General features: G+C 39.8%; 1 protein-coding gene across 1 annotated transcript in view; it reads left to right on the top strand.

Annotated features, from left to right (window-relative positions):
• The window catches only part of C2H10orf67 (chromosome 2 C10orf67 homolog), a 140,567-nt gene that overhangs the window by 48,416 nt on the left and 67,861 nt on the right, over positions 1-24,290 (top strand). Inside the window, exons 5-6 of the mRNA XM_072745131.1 lie at positions 17,732-17,864; positions 19,042-19,100. Of these exons, the coding sequence (XP_072601232.1) occupies positions 17,732-17,864; positions 19,042-19,100 (192 nt within the window). The remainder of the gene's footprint in view (positions 1-17,731; positions 17,865-19,041; positions 19,101-24,290) is intronic.

Here is a 24,290-nt window from a genome sequence, read left to right as displayed (position 1 = left end):
TTATTTATTTACTTACTTATTTAAGGTTTTATTTATTTATGAGAGACACAGAGAGAGGCAGAGACATAGGCAGAGGGAGAAGCAGACTCCCTCACAGGGAGCTTGATGTGGGACTCAATCCCCAAACTGGGATCACACCCTGAACCAAAGGCAGATGCTCAACTGCTGAGCCACTGATGAGGCGTCCCATCATAATCTAATTTTAAAACATTTTCATCACCCCCAAGAGAAAGCTTGTACCCATTGGCAATCACTCCCACTACTCGCTTCCCCTTTTATCTTCCCTGCTCCAAACCTTGGCAACTATTCATCTACTTTTTGTTGCTACTGATTGATCTATTCTGAACATTTCATATAAATGAGAGTACAATATGTGCTATTTTGTGATTGATTTCTTCGCTTCACCAAAATATTTTGATGTGAAACCATTGATGTTATGAAAACTGTATACAACCACTTTGTCCACAAATTTACAAATGTGGAATTATCAGATCTCTCTTTTTTTAATTGAAGTATACCTGGTATATAATATTATATTAGTTTCAAGTGTGCAACATAATGATTCAATATTTGTGTATATTGTGAAATGATCACCTCAATAACCTCATATTGCTCATCTCAAAAGACAAACTAGTCTTACTCTCCTTCCATCCAGCTGCTCCACCAAGGGATGGACTCAATAAATTATTCCAAACAAAAAGCCATTATTATACTTATTTATGAGTTACTGATGGACTCCTATCAAATGAAGAAGGTGAACTAAATCCTAAGGCTGGTTTCCTCTATGACCCGACTACAGTGTTGCCTGGATTAATCAGGTCCCTTTCCAGAGACCCACATGGGATAGATCCTGTTTCCCATCCCTGAGTAGGGAGGGACTAGTTGTTTCATTGTCTTGTCAAGTGGAAGAATTGAGTGCATTCTGTAAGGAGACAAAGAGGTTGGAGACACATAGTCCTTTGGCATGAATGCATCAAGAAAGCCCAGAACCAGCCTCACACTCCATATGATGAATGTAGCTCCCAACAAAGGAGTCCTGTGACTTTTGTGAAGCTGAAGAATCTGAATCAGCCTAAGACATGCTTCTTTGCAGAGAAGCATCAAGGTGCAATTCAAATGAAGGCTGACAGGCTGGTGGAGCTGATTCTCCATTCAGACTCTTTGGCATGGAAGATCATTTAATTTTGCTTTCCAGTTTGGAATATGCTCACTTCCTGTGCCTTACTGCATGAACTTGGATGCTTTTTTAAATGATGGTCTCCCAAGTCTTTTAAAGAGAACTTTAGAAACTATGAATCTCTATTCTTCTCCTCTATACAGGATGTTGAGGATTTTCTTATATATGGGTAAATTTGTGACTAGCCCAGAACTTTGCATAGCAGACCCCATGAATATGTACAGAATGAATGCTGGTGTGTTCTTGCAGTGCTCTTCATGTAGAAGAAATTCTTTGGGTTACATAGTAAGGAGGAGAATATTTCCCATTCAAAATATTAGGCACAGTCACACACACACACACACCCCACTCCTGAATGCTTGAAATATAACCATTGGAATTTCATTTCCTCAAATCAAAGCACCACCCTCACCTTTACCAACACAGGGCTAAGGAATGAAGTCATTACCTTCTTAGTGGATGTTCTTTTTTCTGTGAGAAAAATCTGAGGAGAGGTATGGAAACATATTTAAGTTGAGAAAAGTATATGGTGCTGTAGAGAATGCCCATGTTCTGCATAGACCTGCTCTACTGAAACCTAATGTACCCTGGGACTGTGGTTATTCTTTTATCCTAGGTGGTGATGGGCATTAGTTACAGGAACATAAGTGAAAATGCTTGGTGATACTTCTTCATTTTCTCTAGGCCAATCATTAGTGATAATGAAAGCAGTTGTCACGTATTGAAAAATCTATTATGGCCCAGGCACTGTGCAAAATGCTTCATGTGCAGCATAATTATTTATTATATTTCTATAGAAAGACAAGACTGGAATTAAATTCAGGTGGATTACAGAAAAATGCAAATTTTTTTATCTTCAGTTTTTATTTCATTGACTTTATTTTTGGTTCAGCTATAATTGACATTCAGAAGGAAAGGTGAATGGCGATGAATTCCTCTTCCACGTGTTCTCACATTGTTGGAGAAAACACTGATATTCATGCTTTCTCCCCTTTGGTTAAGCTCCTGACTCCTTAACCAGTCCTCATAGGAAGAGAGTTTCCAGACTCCTCAGTATCCTGCTCACCTTAAATGCTTTGTAGTTTCTTAGCACCCTCATAACATGTGGGATAAATACGTAATCAGAACCCCCAGGAGCGGGACCCCCAGTGACTCTGAGAAAACTCAAACTCAAACTCCAACACAAAGGAGAATCAGCACTCCTTGTTCTAGTGACAGGCTAGGAAAGGCAAGAGGAGGCTACCTGAAGGAGACCTCCGGCTCCATATATTTTTTATATTTGTGTTCCATAAAATATAAATGATGCTATTTAATTAATTTATTTTAATATTTATTTTAAAGTATTAGAATTCACAGATCTTTTTTCAGTTTTATTGAGATATAAATGACATACAGCTCTCCATGAATTTAAGGTGTGCAGCAGAGTAACCTGATTTACATATATTGCAAAATGATTATCATGATAAGTTTCATGATAAGTTTAACTTACATCTCCTCATAGAGTTAGAAATTTTTTTTCCTTGTGATGAAAACTTTTAAAATCTATTCTCTTAGCAACTTTCAAACATACCATACGGTAGTGTTAACTAGATCCATCATGTTGCAGACAAACTGAAAGTTTGTGCGTTTTGACCATCTTCTTCCACTCCCACTCATAGACATTTTTAAAGTAGTGAAATAAATGTATTTTACATTTCAAGTACAAATGTTATGAGCATAAATAAAACAACAAATAAAAACAAAAACACATAGAACATGAACATTAAACTCATAGTTCTAATATAAACTACTAGCAGGTAAAATAAGTGTAGCTCAAAAAGTAAATTCACTACATAAGATAGAAGAAAATGTAATCAAAGTCTTAGGAAAAAAACAAAAAACACAGGATATTAAAAAAAAGGTGTCAGTTGTTTTGTCATTAAAGCTGGAGACAAAAAAAAAAAAAAAAAGGCTGGAGACAATTTCTGTGCCAAGTCTTTTACCTTCTCAGAAATCCCTTTCTGATTGTCATCAACTGGAAGAATGAAAAATTGCTGTGAGTTAACTTCCAATGTTTCCCTATCACATAATTACATTGCTCTTTGATGACTTTGAGGAGATCATTGCAAATAGCTCGTTGTCTATTTTGCAGGACCGCAACCACTTTATGGATAGCAAGTAGTAGTGTTTGTTCCAAGAAAAGTATTTTGGGTTTGTCTTCTTCTTTACATTGTCAAATGTAGATGAAGATTTGATGCAGAATTACCCAAATTCATTACAAGGCTGTTAATAATGCATTTGTTAAAATAATATACTAACATTGTTTTTAAAAGTCTTTGAACTAGGAATGTATTTAGTCTCCCAGTAGAAGCCTTGCATTGTTGACTATCATTTTTGTACATTCCTGAAGGTGAGAGAAATATTGAAGAACCATATCTAATGAGGGCACTAATTTTAGATCCCAAATTTTAATGCAGCAAATACTACCCTGGGGTTAAGTGATTTTTTTTTTTTTTTTGCATTAAGTGATTTTTATTTCAGATTTTTAAGTCCTAGTAATAGTATTATGTGGTAAAATACCAACATTTTGGTATTTGGAGGGGAATAAGTTTTCTGGACTCTGATTTAGGAAACCAAGACGGGCCACTGCCAAGGGCAGGATATACTCCTTGGATTGTGAGGAACACCCTCCCCGGAGCACTCAATGGCCTGAATGATGCTCTATGTTGAGGAGAGGGTGGGAAAGAAAACTGCCTAGATGAAATAGGAAAAAAAATGAACATGCAGATTACAAAATAAGTCACTGCAGACTCACCATGACACCAACCGCAAGACCTATCTTCCCTCTTACCTCCACACTGCCTCCCTCCTCCTCCAGGTCTCCTGGTCTCATGTGTTGGCAGCACAACCTAGCTAGTCTCCGGGCTGGGAAGCCAGCAGTCACTCCTTGGGCTGGACACCACAATCTAGCCTCCGGGTGTTCACGCTGTGTGTGATCACCCTCCTTATCTCCCTGAGAGTGGGCGGGATGTGGGTCTTCTAACTCGTAGATTATAGCAAAGGTGCCCAGATGATTATATTTCCTAAGAGTGTAGCTCCTGTCATGCAGAGTCTCTCCTTTGGTGGCTTGGAGAAAGCAAGAGGCCATGTGGGGGAGCCCCAAAATTTGGAAGTAAAGAATAGCAGGCAGCCTCTGGCCTACACTCAGCAAGAATCAGATGCAAGGACCTGAATCCTTCCAGCAGCTTGAGTGAACATGAAAGCAGATCCTTTCCCAGTTGAGCCTCCACCAAAACCAGTCCCAGACAACACTTGGATTGCAGCCTGGAGCCTCCAAGCAGAGGACCCACCTAAGCCATGCCTCAACTCCTGACCCACAGAAACTGTGAGATAAGACGTGTGTTTTAAGCCACTAAGTCTGTAGTAAAACTGTAGGTTGGTGACAAAGCATAAATAAAAAATTCACTCTAGTTTTCAGTCAGTCAACTCCTGCCAGTTTTTTACATTCTAAATCCATCCCTGGTGTCTTGCCACAGAACTAGGTCAGGCAGTCAGCATTGCTTGCCTGGCCTGTGGCTGTTACCTCTTATCCATCTGGTCTCTGAAAGTCTTTCTCTGCCTGGTCAAATGAGTGGTCTTTCAAAACATAAACCCCTTCACATCTTTCCCCCTTTTGAAACCTTTCAGCATCTTCTTTGTAACTGTAGGATGATGTCTAAGCCCTTACCATGGCCCAGAAGGCCCTTATTTTCTCCAGTCTTATCTCCCACTTCTTGGTGGAAGTGTTACCCTCCAGCAATACTGAGCTACTTGCATTCACCTGCCTTCCTCTCCACACCTCAAGTTATTAGTCATCTCCCTGGAATGTTCTTATAATGTCCCTTCTTGCTAGAATGCTCTTTCTCTCCTGGATCATTGACACACTGAATTGCATCACAATTACCCACTTGTGGATTGGTTTGTACTGTAGAATCTTTGTTCCTGTGGGCCAGGGACTAAGCTATATTTGTCTTTGTACTCTGGTCCTAGCAGAGAGTCTGACACATCAGATAGTCAACAAAAGTTTGCTGAACATTCTGGTTTCTAGGCCAGAATATACCCAAAAAAGGTGCCAAGAACTTGACCTATGCCATGGTACCCAAAATAGACATGAGTTCTTAGTAAGAATGTCCTAGAACATGGCAGTGCATGATGTTGAAGGCTTGAACTGTCTGTCCTTTCACTCAATTGTTGAGTCATCCATGCATCATCTGATTTTTATAGCAGAGACAAAAGCAGTCCTTATACTTATGTTGTTCATAATCTAGTGGCCATGAGGGATAGAAAAGAAAAGGAAAGGAAAAAGAAAAGAAAGAATTCAGCAATTACAATCCATAATCAAGATTTGAACATGGGGCACCTTGATGGCTCAGTGGTTGAGCGTCCACCTTTCCCTCAGGTCATGATCTCAGGATCCTGGGATCACGTCCCACATCGGGCTCCCTCTGCCTATGTCTCTGCCTCTCTCTGCATATCTCTCATGAATAAATAAATAAAATCTTAAAAAAAAAAAAAGATTTGCACCCAATAGGTGTCGAACTCTTCTGTAGGGATTGGGGAAGTAGTTAAGGTTTTCAGGATGAGGTGATTCCTAAGCTAAGCCTTGAAGGATGGTGAATATTTGGCAAGCTTAGGGGAGATGAGAGGGCTCAAGGACATGGCCCATTTCATGGAACGGAAGCATTAAAGTGTAGGGCAGTCAGGGAGCTGCAGGTAGTTTGGTAAGGCTGGAGGACAAGAGGACTGGAGAGAGTGCTGAGAGACAATGCAGGGAAGTGAGCCTAAGGAATTAATACTTCGTGTTGAAGACATCAAAGAATCATTATGGAATCCTAAGCAGTTTTTGTGACATGCTTAGATTTGCCACCTTGAAAGATAAATATTATTGCAGCGTTTATGATGCTTGATAAATAATACTGTTCTTCCCCACCCAGGTTCTGGACAAATTGAAAAATAAAGTCAAAGAGCCAGCAGATGGAGATCATCTGCTTTACTAAGAAAGCAGGCTCCCCAGTGCTAACTCTCAGAACTTGGCAGACTTTACTCCCATCAGAGGCAGGACGGGGCTGGGTGGGTCTCTTCCTGCTAGGACAGAGCATATGCTCCTGCAGGGCTTGCCTCAGTGAGAAAGATAGTAGGAGGGGGGTGGCCAAATAATGTGACCAAGTTTCTTCTTCCAGGGTCAGAACTGAATGGAGGGTATCACTTCATATGGGAGGAGACAACATTTCCTGGATTTTTCTTTTCCTTTCTTCTCTTTTTAACACATTGAACTTAATCATTTAGCCTATGATCAATCAGCTGTGTATCTGAACCTTGGGGGGAGAAGAAAGCCTTGTTCCCACCTTCATGATGTAGCCCCCAAATATCAAGCACTGTTCTCTGAGGATCATGAGATTGCTGGTACCCTGGGAGATTTGGCATCTGGTTGGAAGAGTGCATTATTTCCATTTAAGGGCAAGGTCACCTTGTATCTGATACTGAGAATTCATTTTCTAGTCTGTTTCTCACCCTAGATTATATCCAGCTGTGTTGTTCAATACTCTTGGTCAAGAAGTTTTGCCCATGAGACCAAATGACATCATAAAATTATTCTAATAATAAAAAGCCAAGAGTTATGCCAAAGATTTGAATATCAACTCCTTCTCAAATGCTAAAGGAAAAATTAAAATACAAATATTCATTCTTCTTGCAAGACCAAAGGAATTAAAGTCCAAAAAAATAAAATTTTCTGGCCATTGTGAATTAAAAGACCAAAGGCATGCTTCTGCCTTTTCCATCCCATTGCCTGCATCAGAGGCAAACTCTTGGTGGCATAATGTGGCCAGGAGATGGGTGAGATGAAGGGATGTGGGTGACATGAAGCAAACACATCAGTGCATCAAGCATCTGGAGCCAGCTTTCCCACTGTGAGAGAAGGGGTTATGCTATGGAAAGGAGATGGCTGTAATAAATGCCATGGTATTAGGTTGGAATTGGAGGTGTTGGTGTGAATTTATGGTCTTCAGATGTAGATATTATATTAGTCAGGATTCTCCAGAGAAATAGAACCAGTGTGTATAGAGAGCAAGAGAAAAAAAAGAGAGAGATTGATTATAAGGAATTGGCTCACACAATTGTCGGGGCTGGAAAGCAAGGTAGGCCAGCAGGCCAGAGATCCAGGGAAGAGTTGATGTTACAGCTCAAGTCCAAAAACAGTCTTTCTCCAAAGACCTTCAACTGATTGGATGAGGCCCATCCACGTTATGGAGGGTAATCTGCTTTACTCAGTCCACAGATTTTAATGTGAATCTCACGTAAAAAAAATACTTTTGCAGCAACATCTGGACTGGAGGATCTTGAGCAAATTTCTGGGTATGAGAAAAGAAAGCCAGTTTCAGCCCGTCTCCTCTATCCACAGGATGCCAAGTCCAAGGGAGGCCACAGATGGGCAGGACAGGGAAACTTGATGGGGTAAAAGCAGGCTAGAGTGAGATTTGGGGTGTTTTATTTATAAATTTATGGCTTCCACTTTCTTCCTATCTTTCTTTCCTTTATCCAGTTTTGTTGTTGTTATTTAAGAGTTAAAAAACAAAACCAAAAATGCCGTGGCACTTTCCTGAGAGTTTTTCTAAGAGGTAAGAAACATGAGATGGTAGACCAGATCTGAGAGGCGGTGAAGAAAAATAAAGTGCTTCTTGCTTATCTCCTCATGAGTCCAGCTCATTCAATAAACATTGGTCAAACATCAGAAGCATTCCTGGAGATGAAGAGAAATGAATCCAATGTGTTTGGGCCTTGCAATTATTTTATGAAATGTCAGAAATAAAAAATGTTTTGTTCTTCCAAAGAACCAAAATGTTTGGTTCTTCCATGACCCTCCCTGTCCTGAAGTCCAGAGGGACAGAGCCCATCCTAAAGGCAGGCTCGCTGGAGCCCTGCTGAGTTGTGCAGCATCTCAGCCCAGTTCCTGGAGGGATTTTAAATGAGCATCCAGGGTGGTTTGTGTCATGTTGCAGAGGAGATGACTTGGCCAGCTGATCAGAAGCATCTTTATTTTGGAGTTTTTAAAAAGTTCAATAGGGGTATCCAGGTGGCTCAGTTGGTTAAGCATCCAACCCTTGGTCTCGGCTCAAGTCATGATCTCAGAGTCATGAGATTGAGTCTGGAGTCAGGCTCTGTGCTCAGTGAGGAGTCTACTTGAGATTCTCTTGCTCTCTCCTTCTGCTCCTCCCCCTCCCTCCCTCCCTCTCTCTCTCTTAAAAAAATAAATTCTTAAAAAAGTAAAATTAAATCCATCGTCTTCAGAACACAAAAATTAGTGAGCAAATAAACAAACAAATGAAATGACCCAAGAGGAGTGTTGATAAGATATAGAAAGAATAGCAGTGGAGGGCAGATGGGCAGGTGGGGTGCTAAGGCTTCCCAGAGCAAGTGGCATCTGGGTTTGAATGACAAAACAGAACAAAAATAAAATGTTAGAGTGTAATACTTATAGGGAGCTGATTGTGTTGTAGACGCTGTTCAAAATGGTTTCTGTGCATTATCTTAGTTGATTCTCACAGCAGTTTAGGTATTATTATTAATCCCATTTTACAGATAATAAAAGTGAGGCACAGGGCACTAAGTGACACAGCTGGTATACCAATGCAGGGTATCCTGTTCTGTGCAATCAACCTTGTTCTTTAAAACCACTCGATTTAAAAAGCTGAGGATGGTGCCTTAGTTGGTGAAGCATCTGACTCTTGGTTTTGGCTCAGGTCATGAACTCAGGGTCGTGGGATCCAGCCCTGCATTGGGCTCCGTGCTCAGCATGCATGGAGTCTCCTTGGAATTCTCTCTCCCTCTCCCTTATTCTCTCTCCCTGCTGGTGCCCTATCCTTCTAAAATAAATAAATCAAATTTTTAAATAAATAAACATAACAAGCTGGTATTGCCATATGGATTGCTCTACTTTCACTCTTTCCCACTTTACTGCATTCTCAGATGCTGATTTTACATTAGTGTTGCATAGACCCTGTCAGTATTCTGTTCCTAGCTTGACTCTCAATTCTACCCAGGTATAGCATTCTCACCAGCCGGTGTTCATCATATATTATGGAGCAATTTTAGTTTGAAAACCTAACTCTAAATACAATACTAAGTGTCTTAGCAGATGTGATTAGGTTTTGCTGTAGTTCCTGTATGGGCATGCGCTCACATATATTAGCAGCAAACACATCAACACAAATAATTCTATAATTCTCAAAGAATTCAAAATGGACAGTATGGTTTTATACAGCAGGGTTGAGAATGAGAGTTTTACATGCTGGAAGTGAGTAAGTAACAGCATTCGTTTTGTAAGCATTTCTTCCCTGTTTGGTTCTGTGACACGGATCTTCAGAGTCCTGCCTATAAATGGGGAAGCAACCAAATGCTTAAAACAAGATGTTTAGAAACGGTGCTTTTGTACTAGCAAATGGAAATAGTAAAACTAATCAATAAAACTGATTACTAAATAGATCAATGGAAGTTCTAAAATTATTTTGAGTTCTCAGTAAAAGGGCATATAATTAGAATTGGATATTTTCAAAATGCAAAGCATAATATCTAATATCATATAAAAAATTCACTTTGGGGATCAAAACATGCTGATTCAGAGGCGCCTGGCTGGCTGGGTGAGTAAAGCATGTGACTCTTGATCTCAGGGTTGTGAGCTCCAGCCCCCTGTCAGAGGTAGTCTACCTAAAAAAAAAAAAAAAAAAAAAAGAGGTAAAATATGCTGACTAAAATAAAAATAAAAACAAAATACTGTGTTCATATATAGTCATAGTAAGACTCAGAAAATATACAGTGATTCAGGGAATGTAGTAAGACAAACATCCTTATCCTCAAGTTAGAATGTAAACTGCACAATCTTTTTGAAAAGAAATTTATAAAATGAAATCAAGACCATTAAAATATTTGTATGCTCTGGCCAGGAATTCTACTTCTAGGGATCTATGCCAAGAAAAAAAGATCAGAAATGTGGTCAGTGGTGTTTGTATAAAGATACAGTATAATGAAAACCTGAAAAAATATATATGTTATAATGATTATATAAATAATGGCATTTCTCTAGATCAGAATGTGATGTAACCATCAGTAATTACATGTATGTAAAATGTTAATGACATGGGACGTGCTCATAATATAAGGTCAAATGAATTAAATTTTTCTTGAGAGAAAGAGCAAGTAAGGAAAGGACAGAGGGAGAAGGAAAGAGAATCTAGGCAGTCTCCACTCCCAGTGTAGAGCCCAATGCAGGCAGGGCTCAATCTCACCACTCTGAGATCACGACCTGAGTTGAAATCAGGAGTCAGACACTTAACCAACTGAGCCAAATTAATTAAATGTCAAATGAATTAAAATAGGGGCAGCACCATATATGATATATGGCATCAACTAATATACAAATTTATTTCCAACCAATTTGAGAATATATTTTTTCATTTGATTTCTATTTGATTAGTGTTATCAAAAAACAGCGTATTCGATTTTTTTAAGAAAAGCAAAAACATAGCCATTTTTTCATGCAGAGAAATGAATGATATGTTAGAATTATATGATTTTAGAATGGTTCTGCAGATAGACTCTTAGGATTGCTTTCTTATGCCTAATGGTTCATTATCCACAGCTTTGCATAGAAAAAAAATCTTATTTTAATGCATATTCATCTGCTTTGGTCTTAGATTCCTAATTTTTCAAATGAAACATAGTCTTTCTGGATTAATGGCCTGCAAAGCTTTTCTGTGGAAAAAAGGAACAAAATAATACTTTTCTCCTATCTCTATACCAAACCACTGGGGGAATGAGTTGCACCATTGAAGCTTACTTCTCTTTTTACATATTCAAATTTTCGCTATCTTCCTTTCTGGGAAGATTGAAGTAGGGCATTCACAACCATGATGTGAATTTACAATTAAGGTTTACTATGATTACTTGCGTGGCTGAAGCAGTTAAAATACCACATTATGCTTTGTGTTTTATAGGATAATAATGCGCTATAGTCTACGGCACTTTAGCATATCATTCAATATAAATATAGTTATTTACTGAGAATTGTGTGCAAGTTACAAAAATAAAATAACTTATAAGGCAATAGCTTAAATAAAACATGAGCTAGTTTCTGATGGTCCTCACTTAGTGTCTGATTTTTAATGCTGCTCCTCCCTCTAGCAATTCTTTGAGGTGGAAGAAGAGTCTTTTGTGCAAGAATCAGCTACGATCAAAATGAGTATTTTATTAAAAAAACTGAAGGAGAGAGAAGAGATTATTAAGGAATTAAGAGAAGAACTAGACCGATATGAAGAGTCTAGACTTCAAAGACTTGTGAGTTTCAAAGCAATGAATAATTAATCTTAATATATGTAGATAAAGTTATAACTTTCTATAAGTTTGGGTTAAGAATAAAGGAAATACAAGTAGTCTATCTTGGGCATCTCTCCACAACATCAGCCAGTCCAACCCTTTTCTGCTCAATGGCACATTCCAGAAAACCCATAATAGTTATAAATAGGAGCAATATAATTGTTCTCAACTTTTATTTATAACAGAAAATAAAAGAACCTATCTCCCACTGCAAAAATTTTCCTATTCTAGAAGAACACATAGACGTTTGTTTTAATTTTGAAGACTCGACCCTGTTTTGCTATTTAGACAGTTTGAAAGACACAAAGCAATCTCTCCAAGTCAGAGGCTTCCATGAAGCACCGTGGAATAGAAAGACCTTTAGGGAAAATTCTTGGAGGGTTTTCCCTCAGTTCTCCTTGTTTCAGGGAAAGCCAGAAGCTGGTTTATGACTTGGGCAAAGGACTGGTGGGAACAGAAATGAAAGGAGAGAGCGAGAAGAGGCTAACCTGTCAAAGAGGAGAGGCCAGAGGAATAATAGTCTTTTGAGTATCAACTGGCAGGCACTCCATACCTTGTCAGTGGTACCTCTTCTCATCTAGCTCAGTTTACAGAGGAGGAGGCAGATATGGGTGGTTAACTCAGCCCCGGCACACAGCTAGTAAATGGTGAAGATAGCAGTCAGCTGGACCTCGGTTCGGCTGAATCTGAAGCCCACAAAAGAAGTGGAGCTCTGTGCTCTATGTGAGATGTCAAGGTTGTGATTTTCAAAACTAACTAACTGATACGTATATATAGAACAGACTACATTGGGATGCTTGGGTGGCTCAGCAGTTGAGCGTCTGCCTTTTGCTCCGAGTGTGATCTTGGAGTCCTGGGATCAAGTCCCACATCGGGCTTCCCCACGGGGAGCCTGCTTCTCCCTCTGCCTATGTCTCTGCCTCTCTCTCTCTCTCTCTCTCTCTGTGTGTCTCTCATGAATCAATCAATTAATAAAATTTTAAAAATAAATAAAACAGACTATATTATTATATTATATTATAATGCATGAATAAATTAATACACATGTTAATATTATATTATAATGTAAGAATGCATTAATACACATGTAAATATTATAATGTATGAATATATTAATACATATGCAAATATTGAACATGCATAGATATGCACAGAAAAGCTGTGAAAAGTTATACATCCAAATGTTAACACGAGGAAGAAACACTTCTGCTTTGCTGGTGCCTTTAAGTGCAATCTATAGTTTACCAAAGTCCCACATTAATATTCTTACTTAAAACTTCCAACTATAGAGGAGATAAGGAAGTGCACTTGTATCATCCTGCAGGATTTTGTTTACTGATTGGTGAAGAAGTGTTTGCTTTGTATAATCTATAAGAATTCCTTAGGGCCTAAAAAAATAAAAACACCTGAGTATTTCCTAAGTCATGTAGTCTGAAGTGTTTGTAGCATAGATGTAATAAAATTGAATATTAATTCTTTTTACATGTTCTGATCGCTTTGGAGGAGGCACATCTAGTTTTTGTACTCACTTTACCTTAACCTTTTCCTGGGTCTAAATCTAGTCTTATTTTTTTCGGAGACAATTTAGTAGAAAAGACTAAAAAAACTGTAATAGGTTTGGCTGTTAATCTCACCTCAATCAAATCAAATTTTAGGGTGTTTATAGAAATTGAGACGTGGTCTCCCTGGGGACAAAGTATAGGAGAATGATCAGGTGGCTTCCTGAGCCAGAGAACATCCCACTTATACTAAGAACAGGGTGGAGCCCCCTCCTTGTGCTCACAAAGCTACCACCCATCCTCACTCTCCTTCCATCCTCCACCCCCAGGTGTCAGAACAGTTAACAGGCTAAGAACACTTAGAGATGTAAACATTACAAGATAGACCTCATATGGTAGTGTAAGGTGCTCAATTACCAAATCCGGATGGTCTCAACAAGTCCTGAGGTCTGTTCAGAGCATTCCATGGAAAGTCAAGTAGATGATCATAAGGACTCGTGTATTTCCTCATAATGATAATCTAGGATTTATATACTTACCTTTCTTCAAAGAACTCAGAGCAATTCGCAGTCAATACAACAGGCATCCTTCTCACAACCTGTCCCCAGGGAGACCACGTCACAATTTCTATAAGTACCCTAAAATTTGACAGAGGTGAAATACTCCTGATTAACTAGAAGTATACATTTCTCCCCACTCCCTAGGACCCCAGTACAACGTCTGGTGCTGGCCTCCCACCTTGATCGAGGGCAGTGTAGAGCAGCTGGGCCTGGTGTGCATTTCAGAAACATAGACATGAATGCCACAAAACCAGTCATGAGTTATATAAAACAAACCTATGGAGAATATTTTCCTTCTCAATCCTCTAAGAAGATTTCCTAAAACTCCTTGCCACTGAATGAAGTTCTGGAAGAGAGCTTTTTAAATTTGAAATTTCATGTTAGACAACTGCTCCCTCTGGTGGTATAGAAAAGCTTGCCATATCCAGCGTCTGAGCTTAGATCTGGAAAACAGAATCTGGAGGATCAATTGGAAAATTTCAAAGTGGCAGTGGAGATAAACTTGAGACAACTTGAAATAAGCAAGCTGAATAAGCAATAGGGAATCACTCTTGTTCATTCTTACTGTCAAATTACATAAATAGTTTATAGTTCATAAGCAGTCATAATATCTCTCGAATTGCTTTTGAGAAAAATTTGACAAGAATGTGATCACAAAGGAAAACTTTAATAAACAGCTAGCCGAAGTCATATTTATAACAAAATGGAAATCAGGAAGGGGGCTCTTGGAGTTACAGAAGCCTCATCTCTCCAGGATTGATGTCGAATATTCTTCTGAGCAACGTCATTCAAGGACTGAGCATCTTTTCCGGTTTCGTTCTGCAGGAAACCATCGAGACTTAACTGCATGCCACTGTAGTTATCAGGACGTCGTGCTGTCCCCTGATAAATCCCCCTGAAGACTGATTGCTACGGGACCTGTCAGAGTGTGTGCACATGTATGTGGGTGTATGCTCGCACACATGCATGTGTTTTTAACTGCAGTGGGGGTTGTCGTTTTGAAAAGACTTCATTTTTTTTCTTACCCTAACAAAATGAGCTGTGCAACTGTCACCCCCCCACTCCCCACCCCCAGAAGTGAACATGACTGCTTGTTGCTGACAGCTCTGAAACAGAGCTGTCATTCAAAAGTGGCAGCTCTGCAGGGCTGCTCTGCCCCAGTGTGCCACTTTCCTGGCTGTCACTCACTGGGAAAGCACCTGCTCTTCTCCATGACTATCATGCAACATGGGCATGCATCAGAACCCCACTGCACCCCCCCCCCCAGCATCAAATTGAGATGTCCGAGTACTGTACGGGGAGCCTGCAGAATTGAGACACCAATATTGCAGAAGGGAGACTGCTGAGAGGCACATGCAGGTCTCTAAATAGTACTCCTCAGACTTTATTGTGCATATGGATCCCCCGCAGCTTTTGTTAAGATCCAGATTCTGACAGGAGGCCTGGGCTGGGGCCTGTGATTTTGTCTTTCCCATAAGCTCCTGGGTGATGCTGAGGCTCCTGGTCTGGGGACCACACTTTGAGTAGTGAGGTTCTACAGTACACCAGTCTTCAAAAATGATGCTTTCAAGATCTGTTTAGGATTCTGGAACTGGAGAAAGCGTCTCTGCACACCTTGCAAATGTTCACCAGAGAAACAGTACACGAGCCACCCCATGACGTCCTCGTTTTCACAACATGATAGAAACACTTGACACTGGCGGGTTCCTTTATAAACTTAAAATCCCAGATTGATCATGGATCACACACAACCTCTCCGTGACTACAATGCGGCTTTAAATAGCCACATCTAGCTAACCACCTTTTAATGATCTCTGTCCTTCTTAACCTCGGTTTTATTAACACAGTTTATTTTAAAGAAGCCTCATGGTTTACATAAGCCAAAACTCGTAGCGTGGGCAGATGGTAGGAGGAACACCACCACAAAACCTGCCACTCAGAGTGTAACAGATGACCGTGGCAGCCCAGAACTATCCCTTTGTTCATTTTGCTAATGAGTGTCCTCATTGCTGTGGGAGTCTGAATAGTTAATTACGTGCAGTTCCTGCAGCTGACAGATGGTGGGGACAGAGGTAAAGATTAACTCACAAGAACAGGGGCTGTGGATGGGTAGGAAGAAGAGAAACCCTCCAGTCCAATGTGCTTTCCTTGTTTCTTGATTTTATACGAGAGTTTTAGGAAATGCACTGAGGTATTAGCTGTTACCACTTACACATTTTACACTTGGTGTGATTAATTCAAATAGTTCTTGTTTTGTAGATGATAACGAGTGCTCATGTTATCCACTGTGAGTTTTCATGTTCTGCTAGTTACAAAATGTGTGCTTAAGCCTTTGGAGACAAATGTTTGTTTGCTTGCTTGCTTGCTTGCTTGTTGGCTTGTTGGCCTGTTTGCTTAAAAATCCCTTTTTAGTCTATAAGTACATTCTGTGATGATTCCAAATGGAGCCATGGTGAGACTAGAAGTTAATGCCTGGGATTCTTCCTTTATTAAAACAGTGTTGTTTATTAACTCTTATTAACTCATTAGTTAAGAATGAGTTGGACTCAAATAATTTAAATGAAATGGTGGCTCACAATCATGAAGATTTGTGTTGGGTTTAGTGCAAAACTTAACACTATTTTAAAAATTCCCTCTGATATAACTGACTTCATTAGTATGTGGCTTCCTGTTGAACGTACTGGGTTTATTAAATGCACTGCCAAAATTGTAGCCACTTATTTTTCTTTTGAGCCGTAATGGTCCCAGAGTAAAACATTTTAATACTTTGCTTTTGGATATCTCTAAAGTTAAATAAAAACATGACTCGAAAAGGAACCCAGTATATTGGGAAGAAAGATTTTGTTTTTGAGGGAAGATTTCATTCTTGTGTGTTAGCCATCATGACATCGCTGCAGAAAGAATATGTTATCATTCACCTGAAGATTAAAATTCAAAAGTATTTCTGTTATCCATATGAATTTTGGAGCAAGGCATATAGAACCTTCGGTCTCTTTTAGCATAATAATATGATGACTCGTAAGCCTACTTCTTAATATTTTGAGATTGCATAATCATTTAATATTTTACCCTCATGAAGTAAAAAGTTCTTCCCCAGCTTCGCCCAGTCCATTACATCTTAATTTTTTTTTTAAAGTTTGGCAGTAAAATCTAGACAGCCATAAGTGAGTATATTCAGATGTTTTTCAAAAGCTTTGAAACAGACAAGAAGAAGAAGAAGAAAGGAAGAGTAGCTGTCCCAATAAGCTTCTATTGCGCAAGAAAAAGCCTCTCCCATAATGGACATGGCAAGATTTAAACAAAAGACGCACATAATAAAAATGTAAATGAGTTTGCTTTACTAAAACTATAACTTTAAAGTCTTTTGTTGTAAGTTATCCTGAAACCTTCTTACAAGGTAATCGCTGTTTGCATAGAGATTTAAACCGAAGTCTTCAATAGCATTAAACGCCTGCACAGTCCCCAGTGTGACAGGCATGCAAAGCCATGTTAATGTTCAGAATATGAATTGCCTCTGGGTGGCTCCTCCACCAAGCAGAAAACCAACTGTGTGGATATCCGTGTGCCTGATGGACTCCATGCGGCTCCCAGCCTGAAAACGTCACCATTTTGACATGTGATGTGCTCCTCATGACACTGGCAGCACTGACACTGGGAAATGCCACAAAGGCAACAAGCCCCCCCTCCTTAGCCATGCACTTTGCCACCCCCTGGCGCTGCCCGTCCTGGTCTCCCCGGCCTGCCTAGTTACAGGCGGACAGCACTTCAGACACACACAGGGGGAAGTGTGGGTGGAGGGGCCCCAGCTGCCTCCCCGGACACAGCCTCCGTAATGAATTGACCTGAATGATGAGGGCACACAAACAGTATGATATGCATTATTCCTGTCAATAAAATGTCCCCATGTGCTGTGGTCTTTGTACAGAATGTACTGCAGCCTTTCTTCCAGCAAGCTCTATTTAATCTCCTTCCTTTTTACTATTCATATTATAAGTGTGTAATAGAATTCAGAAAATTATATGATAGCCCTTCTGTATCTGTATTGTCTTGTGTTGCATATTTAAATCCTTGGCTCTCTGCTTAGAAAGACGGAATTCCCCATCTTTCAGGACGCTTTTGCCAGAGAGACGACCCTGGAGAGGGAAAATTTGGAGTACAAAGTAGCCAACGAGAGACTGCTTCAAATCATTTCAGAACTGGAAGAAGCAATCCGACTCAACCTCAAGGAAAATTCAGTATTAGGTAACATTTTACAGTCATCTTTGAGAAAAACCTATGCATCGGGCGCTTCATAAAATCCTTAGCGGTGTCTGTCTTTACCAAAGATACGTTTTTTTGCTTGGTTATGTACATTTGTAAGATCAGCTTGCTAGCCAACTTGGACTTTCATTTAAGACAGCATTCCTTGCCTGGGAAAGAGAGTTTATTTGTGGTTATATTCTTGAGCCCATGCCATTCTACTCAAGCTGGTGTTTTCCCCCCAAGACAAGCATTGACCTTTGAAAAATGTGCTAAGCAGTGCTCCATTTCACTTAGAAATGTTATAAACAGATAGAAACTTTTGCTGACTTCTGTTGCATGTGCTGGTTTGATTATCTAAAATTTATAACCTTTAAATACTTAAGCACACATATCGGGGTCTGCTTTGTGGAGAGTTAGCCCTTCAGAAAAATATGCCACTACTTACTACTCCGGAATTATCTTCAATTTTGGATATAATCCTATAATATACATTTTCATGTGTATGCTTTATAACCCTTCCCAGTTTTACATACCATATAAATGGTAAAAGTCACATTGAAATCACCAAAGTAAAAAAAGAAAAGAAAAGAAATCACCAAAGTTAGAGTGCTCTAAAGCATCTTTTCACTTACTGTTGTTATCTTTGTATTTCTGAGAATTATATAATGATCCCCTTAACCTGCACTTATGAAAAGCAATGAACAAATGATTAAAAAAAACTTATAGCAAAATATCAATAAAATCAGATATATTACAGTATCTCTTGAATATAAATTATACCATGCCAGTGTAGTTTCATTTCCCTTCTAGAGTGGTGTAATAATGCTTTTTCCAGTTTTCGTAGCTCTTACTGAGTCATCAAGTGCCACCTGCTAAAGCACTTTGTATCCGCTGTAACTAACAGCAAAAATGTCCTTTGCTAGTATTGATGAAAAGCTTTCAGCCCTCAGCCACACTTGGATCTTGAACTTAGTTCTTAATCCCTATCTGACCAGCCGTCTGAACAGCAGGAAGAAGGCTGTGAATGTCAAGGGCAGTTGTGAAGGTCACAGTCCTGCTAGGACTTGCGTCCACCATGCCTGCCAGCAGTGTACAGCCTGCCCTGAAGCAGGGAGTTTGAATACAGGGCCGTAAGCTTGTAATTTCATGGTTGGCCTCTCTCTCCTTTTGTTTACAGAAGATGAAATTATAAGTCTGAAAGAGACGGCAGAAAAGAATCATAAAACCATTCAAAAGGTACTGTAACTTTATACATTGGCGAATGACTCTTTTACACTGAAATATCAGCAGAACTGATGGAATAACGGTGGGTCCCGATCGTCTTGGGGTGTAGGGGAAAGTCCATTTCCATATTTAATCTCTCCCGAAATTTGGGTAGGCTCTTTGGCAGTAAATAAGGATTTCATCCTGAAAATGAATTAACGTACAGATACTTCTTTTACTTGGGATAACTGAGCGTCTGCCTCGTTGACCGTAAGGAACTGAAGTTCGATGGCACAGGAGCTCCTGAGATGTGCTTGTGGAAAAATCCTGTTATTAAGAATGAACATTCTTTTTTTCAGCCCACACGTAGCTTCATGTTCATTTTTCTGTTTGCACACAAGCTGGGCTATGTTATGTGGGAAATCTGTACTTAGGACAGGAATTCTTTTCGTATCAGCAAGGCCAAGATCACCTAGTGCATCTGGGCCAGTGGGACCACAGCACTTATGCCCCCCGCACAGGTCGGGCACCCCTGCTTCGGGCTTCCTTAGCTCCCTTTACTGTCCCATCATAGCCATCAACATATTTTTAGTGATAATCAATCTTCCCTGCTGTACTGCAAGCCTCAGGAGAGCAGAGACGCTATCATCTCTGTTTCTGGTATATTCCCAGCACTGAGCACAGAGCCTGGCACACTGACCAATGCTCTTTGAGTGACTCATAGAATGAGAATGTGTTTAGAGTTCCTGAGATTTACAGGTGAAAAGGTGTATTTGCATCTTTGAATTGTTCCAAATAAACATAAATACTTTCCACTAACTGAATCGAGTGTCAGTTTTAAAATGAAAAAAAAAATGCTTTTAAGGTTTTATTTTTATTTATTCATGAGAGACACAGAGAGACAGGCAGAGACATAGGCACAGGGAGAAGCAGGCTCCCTGTGGAGAGCCCGATGTGGGACTCGATCATGACCTGAGCCAAAGGCAGACGTTCAACCACTGAGCCACCCAGGTGCCCCTTAAAATGAAAAGTAATTTAAAAACTGGGTAACAGTCAGTTTTAATTAAACATGCCATCCCTCAGTCACACAAGCCCCGTTTCCAGAGCCCAACCGACAGCCACCTGTGCGTCAGTTGAGGTCCAAATTTCATCCCATTTTTACAGTTCAGAGTATTCTTAGGTTTTCGATAAAATTAACTCTTAAGAACTAATTTTTAGAGAATTGGTTACATAAAGGGTCAGAGTTGAGAGAGGTTTTCTCTGATAAGCAAAATCATCATGGATTTGCAGAGCAAGTTCATATTCTTGTGCTTCATTCTATTTGCAGTGGTGACAACACAAGTCCCATCCTTACAGAGAAAACCAGAGTCTGTGGACAGATAAGTTTCACCTTCCTGGCATCAATGTCTAGGTTGAAAATGAAGTCGCAGCTTCCTAGTCTCAACCTCTAAGGAATTATCACAGTTTAAGTGTTTCTAAAACTGTTCGATCTATCCAGTCACTTGTAGGGATGAGTCGTGTAAGCTTACTCTTCTCTGGAAAGAGCACAAGAAATTAGAGCAAAAAATCTGACCACTAAGCCGCCGATTAGAAAGAAACATGCCCCTTCGAATGACCAGTCAAGCCCTGTGTGAGCTTAAATATTTCAGTTAAGTGTTTCCTCAACTGCCTTAGGTCTGCACTGCCCGGTGGTAGCCCCCTATGGCTGGCTGAACACATGAATTGTGTCTAGTGCAACTGAGGAACTCAATTTTTAATTATATTTAATTTTAATTTTTAAAATTTAAATGTAAAAACTGATACTTGTTTCAGTTTATTGGAAAACCTTTGTGTATATTTTAAATAACTTGGTATGTGAATCTACTTGTTGCTCTGTAATTCTTATGCAGTCTAAATACAGATAAAGTATTTCCAATGAAATTTCAGTCCCCAAATTGAGATGTGCTTCAAAGACTTAGCTTAAGTGAAATATCTCAGCAATGATTTTTAAGATTAATTATTACACATTGAGATGATAACATTTTGAATGTATATTTGGATAAACAAAATATATTATTAAAATTAATTTCGCCTGTTTCTTTTACCTTTTTTAGCAAGACTACTCTAAAATTCAAAATTATATATAACTTATACCATGTTTTTTTAAAGACTTTATTTATTTATTCATGAGAGACAGAGAGAGAGAGAGAGAGAGAGGCAGAGACACAGGCAGAGGGAGAAGTAGGCTCCATGTAGGGAGCCCGAAGTGGGACTCGATCCCGGGACTCCAGGATCATGCCCTGGGCAGAAGGCAGGCGCCAAACCGCTAAGTCACCCAGGAATCCCCTGTTTTTAATTCACAGCTCTCTTTAGCAAATATAGCAGATCCCTAGTCCGTTTGATCATTTAAAAAATCCTTTCTCTTTTCTTTTTTTCTTTATATGTACTGAACCTCCATGGACACATTGAAAATAGGTACAGTTTGGTATTGAACAGAAGGAACCCAGAACCTCGGGTTCCCCTTCCATTTCTGCCACTGTGGTCCCTTGGGCCAGTGCCTTCTCCCTCTTTCTGTCTTTCACAGGCCTAACTGTGAGGATATATTGGGATAATGGGAGTCAAAGTGCTTTGTCAACTGGAAAGCACATTAGGACTTGTTGAGCAAATGAGAGCTGATATTTACTGGTTTGGTTTCCAATAGCCTCCACTACATCAGTTAATTCAGCGATGTTTACTAGGTGCCTTTTAGTGCCAAGCAGTGTGCTAGTGCTGAGATACAAAAATTACAGACAGACATACACACACATACATACACACGTGCACACACACGCATGGCCTGCTGTGGAGCAGATTAAGTCTAGGACGAGAGACAAAAACCCTTGGGCTGTGTATGTGGACTGTAATAGCAGTATGTACATAGAGAAGAGATGTCTAGCTTTGCCTGAAAGGATGCACAAACAATTCCTTCCACTTTTACTCTGTCACTTAGCTTACCTAGCCTTACTAACTAACTCCTTTTTATCCAAAGAGGATCCTTCTTCTTTGCCCTGACTCATCTCTTCCTTCCTCCTCTTCTGGAACTTTCTTCATCACCCCTTTCTCTCTAATACCTTTAAAATTTTCACTGTAGCCTACAGATATAGTGAAACCATTGTCTTGGTGGTATCCATTGACTCTAATCACCCATTGCCATTTACTATATTCCAAATGTTATTTAAAATAAATCTGTGCTTACCAAACCCCTTTTCGCTCCCCCGATGCTAGTTTTTCTTGTGTATAAGGTCACAGTGAGATTCCTATTGCCTTCAATCCTTTTTTTTTTTTTTTAAAGATTTTATTTATTCATGAGAGACACACAGAGAGAGGCTAGGCAGAGGGAGAAGCAGGCTCCTGGCGAGGAGCCCAATGCGGGACTCAATCCCAGGACCCCGGGATCACGACGTGAGTCAAGGGCAGATGCTCAACCACTGAGATACTCAGGCATCCTGCCTTCAATTCTTTTTAGGTTTTTTCCTTCCTGAATTTTCTGCTGTATATGGAAGGCCTGCCTGCCCTATCATAGAGTCTTCTACAGCAATGCTCACTTCTGATTCTTCACGTGGTTCTTCATTCCTTCCAAGCAATATCTGTCAATTCTCTGTGACTTCTCTGCTCAATTTTTCCACTTGAATGCTATTCTTGGGAATTCTATTTATCCTTGATCTTCCTTCTTTTCTCTCTCGTTGACCTCAGCCTCTCCCATAACTGGCACACTTGTTTACCAGTGACTTCCAAACTTCCTTCCTGCTTTATGATTTCTCTGAACGCCACGTCTATAGTTTCAGTTCTGTTCTCATCCTTAATTTCAATGTCACATGCTCTTTGACAGCCCCATCCATTTCCTATGGTAATTAGAAGCTCCTTCTGTGGCCCTGTATACCTGGGACTATTTGCTCTCTTAAGGTCAGAAACTGTCTTGTTTATCTCTAAATTCTTAGTCATCAGCCCTTAAAAACATTTGCTGAAAAAATGCGCTACCTATTCATCAAATCACTGTCAAAACTTGACCTTATTGCCCCCTGAATCTGGACTCTGCTGTGTTTCCCCACTTAAATGAATGACATTGCCATACATCCCAAAGAACAGATGAGAAATCCAGGGTCATTCTCTACTCTCTCCTTTATGCCTCGTATCTATTTGGTCGCCCAATCTGTAGGTTCTCCTTCCACAGTGTATCTCAAATCCCCCTTCTCTGTCACAACATTGCTACAGACTTGGTCGGGGCTGTCATCATTTCCATAGATTCTAACTTCATTTTCCTGTTTCCACCCTCATCCCTTTTCAAATCAAGCTTCCACACTCTGCTGTAGTGTGTCATACCCTAATTGCACGTGCTAAAACCTTCAATGGTTTCCCATTGTCTACAGTATAAAATCAGACCACCCAAAAATACACCGGGGTATTTTCATATGCCAGAAACAGTTAAATTCTTTCTGAAAGAATTCTTTAAAATAGATTTTACTACTAAAAAAAAATAAATAGATTTTACTATCTTAATTTTACAGAGAAGAAAACTAAGGCTTGAAGCCGACTTAGTTTACCCACACGGCTAATAAGGAGCAGAGCTTCGATTTGAACACACTTATGTTCCTCATTGTATCATCCTGCCTTCCACCCCTGATTGTGGAGAGTGAGGCCTCTCATATTGTCACCCGACCCTCCTCCTTTCCTTTCCTGCCACTGCTGTCTCTCTGCATCCAGGGGTCCCATAGCACCAAGCCCTCCCCAATTCCTCCATGACTTCATACTCCCCTGCAGTTGTTGTGCTATTTTGTTTGCTGTTTCCACTGCCTTCTTCCTTCTCCAACTGGTTGCATTCCCAGTAGCCCTCAAGACCATTGTCAAAATGTACTTCTCCTATTATATCTTATTATAACTATGGTTGCCGGGATTTGTGGCTCTTTATGCTTTTTGGCCACCTGAAAATTTGATTTATTAACATATTTACTAATGTATTACAGTCATTTTTTCACATTGCTCTCCTACCAGACCTAGATGCTTCAGAGGAAGGGATCTGTTCTACTTCACTTCTGTACCTCTCTAGAGTAACAAAATGCCTGGCATCTAAAAGGTGTTCCACACATGTGTATTAAATCATGAATGTACGGACTAATTGAATGGATGTCAAAACCAAGGTTTGAATTTTATCAGTGTATATAACACTGATTATTATTATATATAATACATGAATGGCAAGTAATCATT

This window comes from Vulpes vulpes, chromosome 2 (assembly GCF_048418805.1).
Source record: "Vulpes vulpes isolate BD-2025 chromosome 2, VulVul3, whole genome shotgun sequence".
Classification (NCBI taxonomy): Eukaryota; Metazoa; Chordata; class Mammalia; order Carnivora; family Canidae; genus Vulpes; species Vulpes vulpes.
Note: the sequence above shows the minus strand (reverse complement) of the source record. Positions and strands in the feature narration are given on the sequence as shown.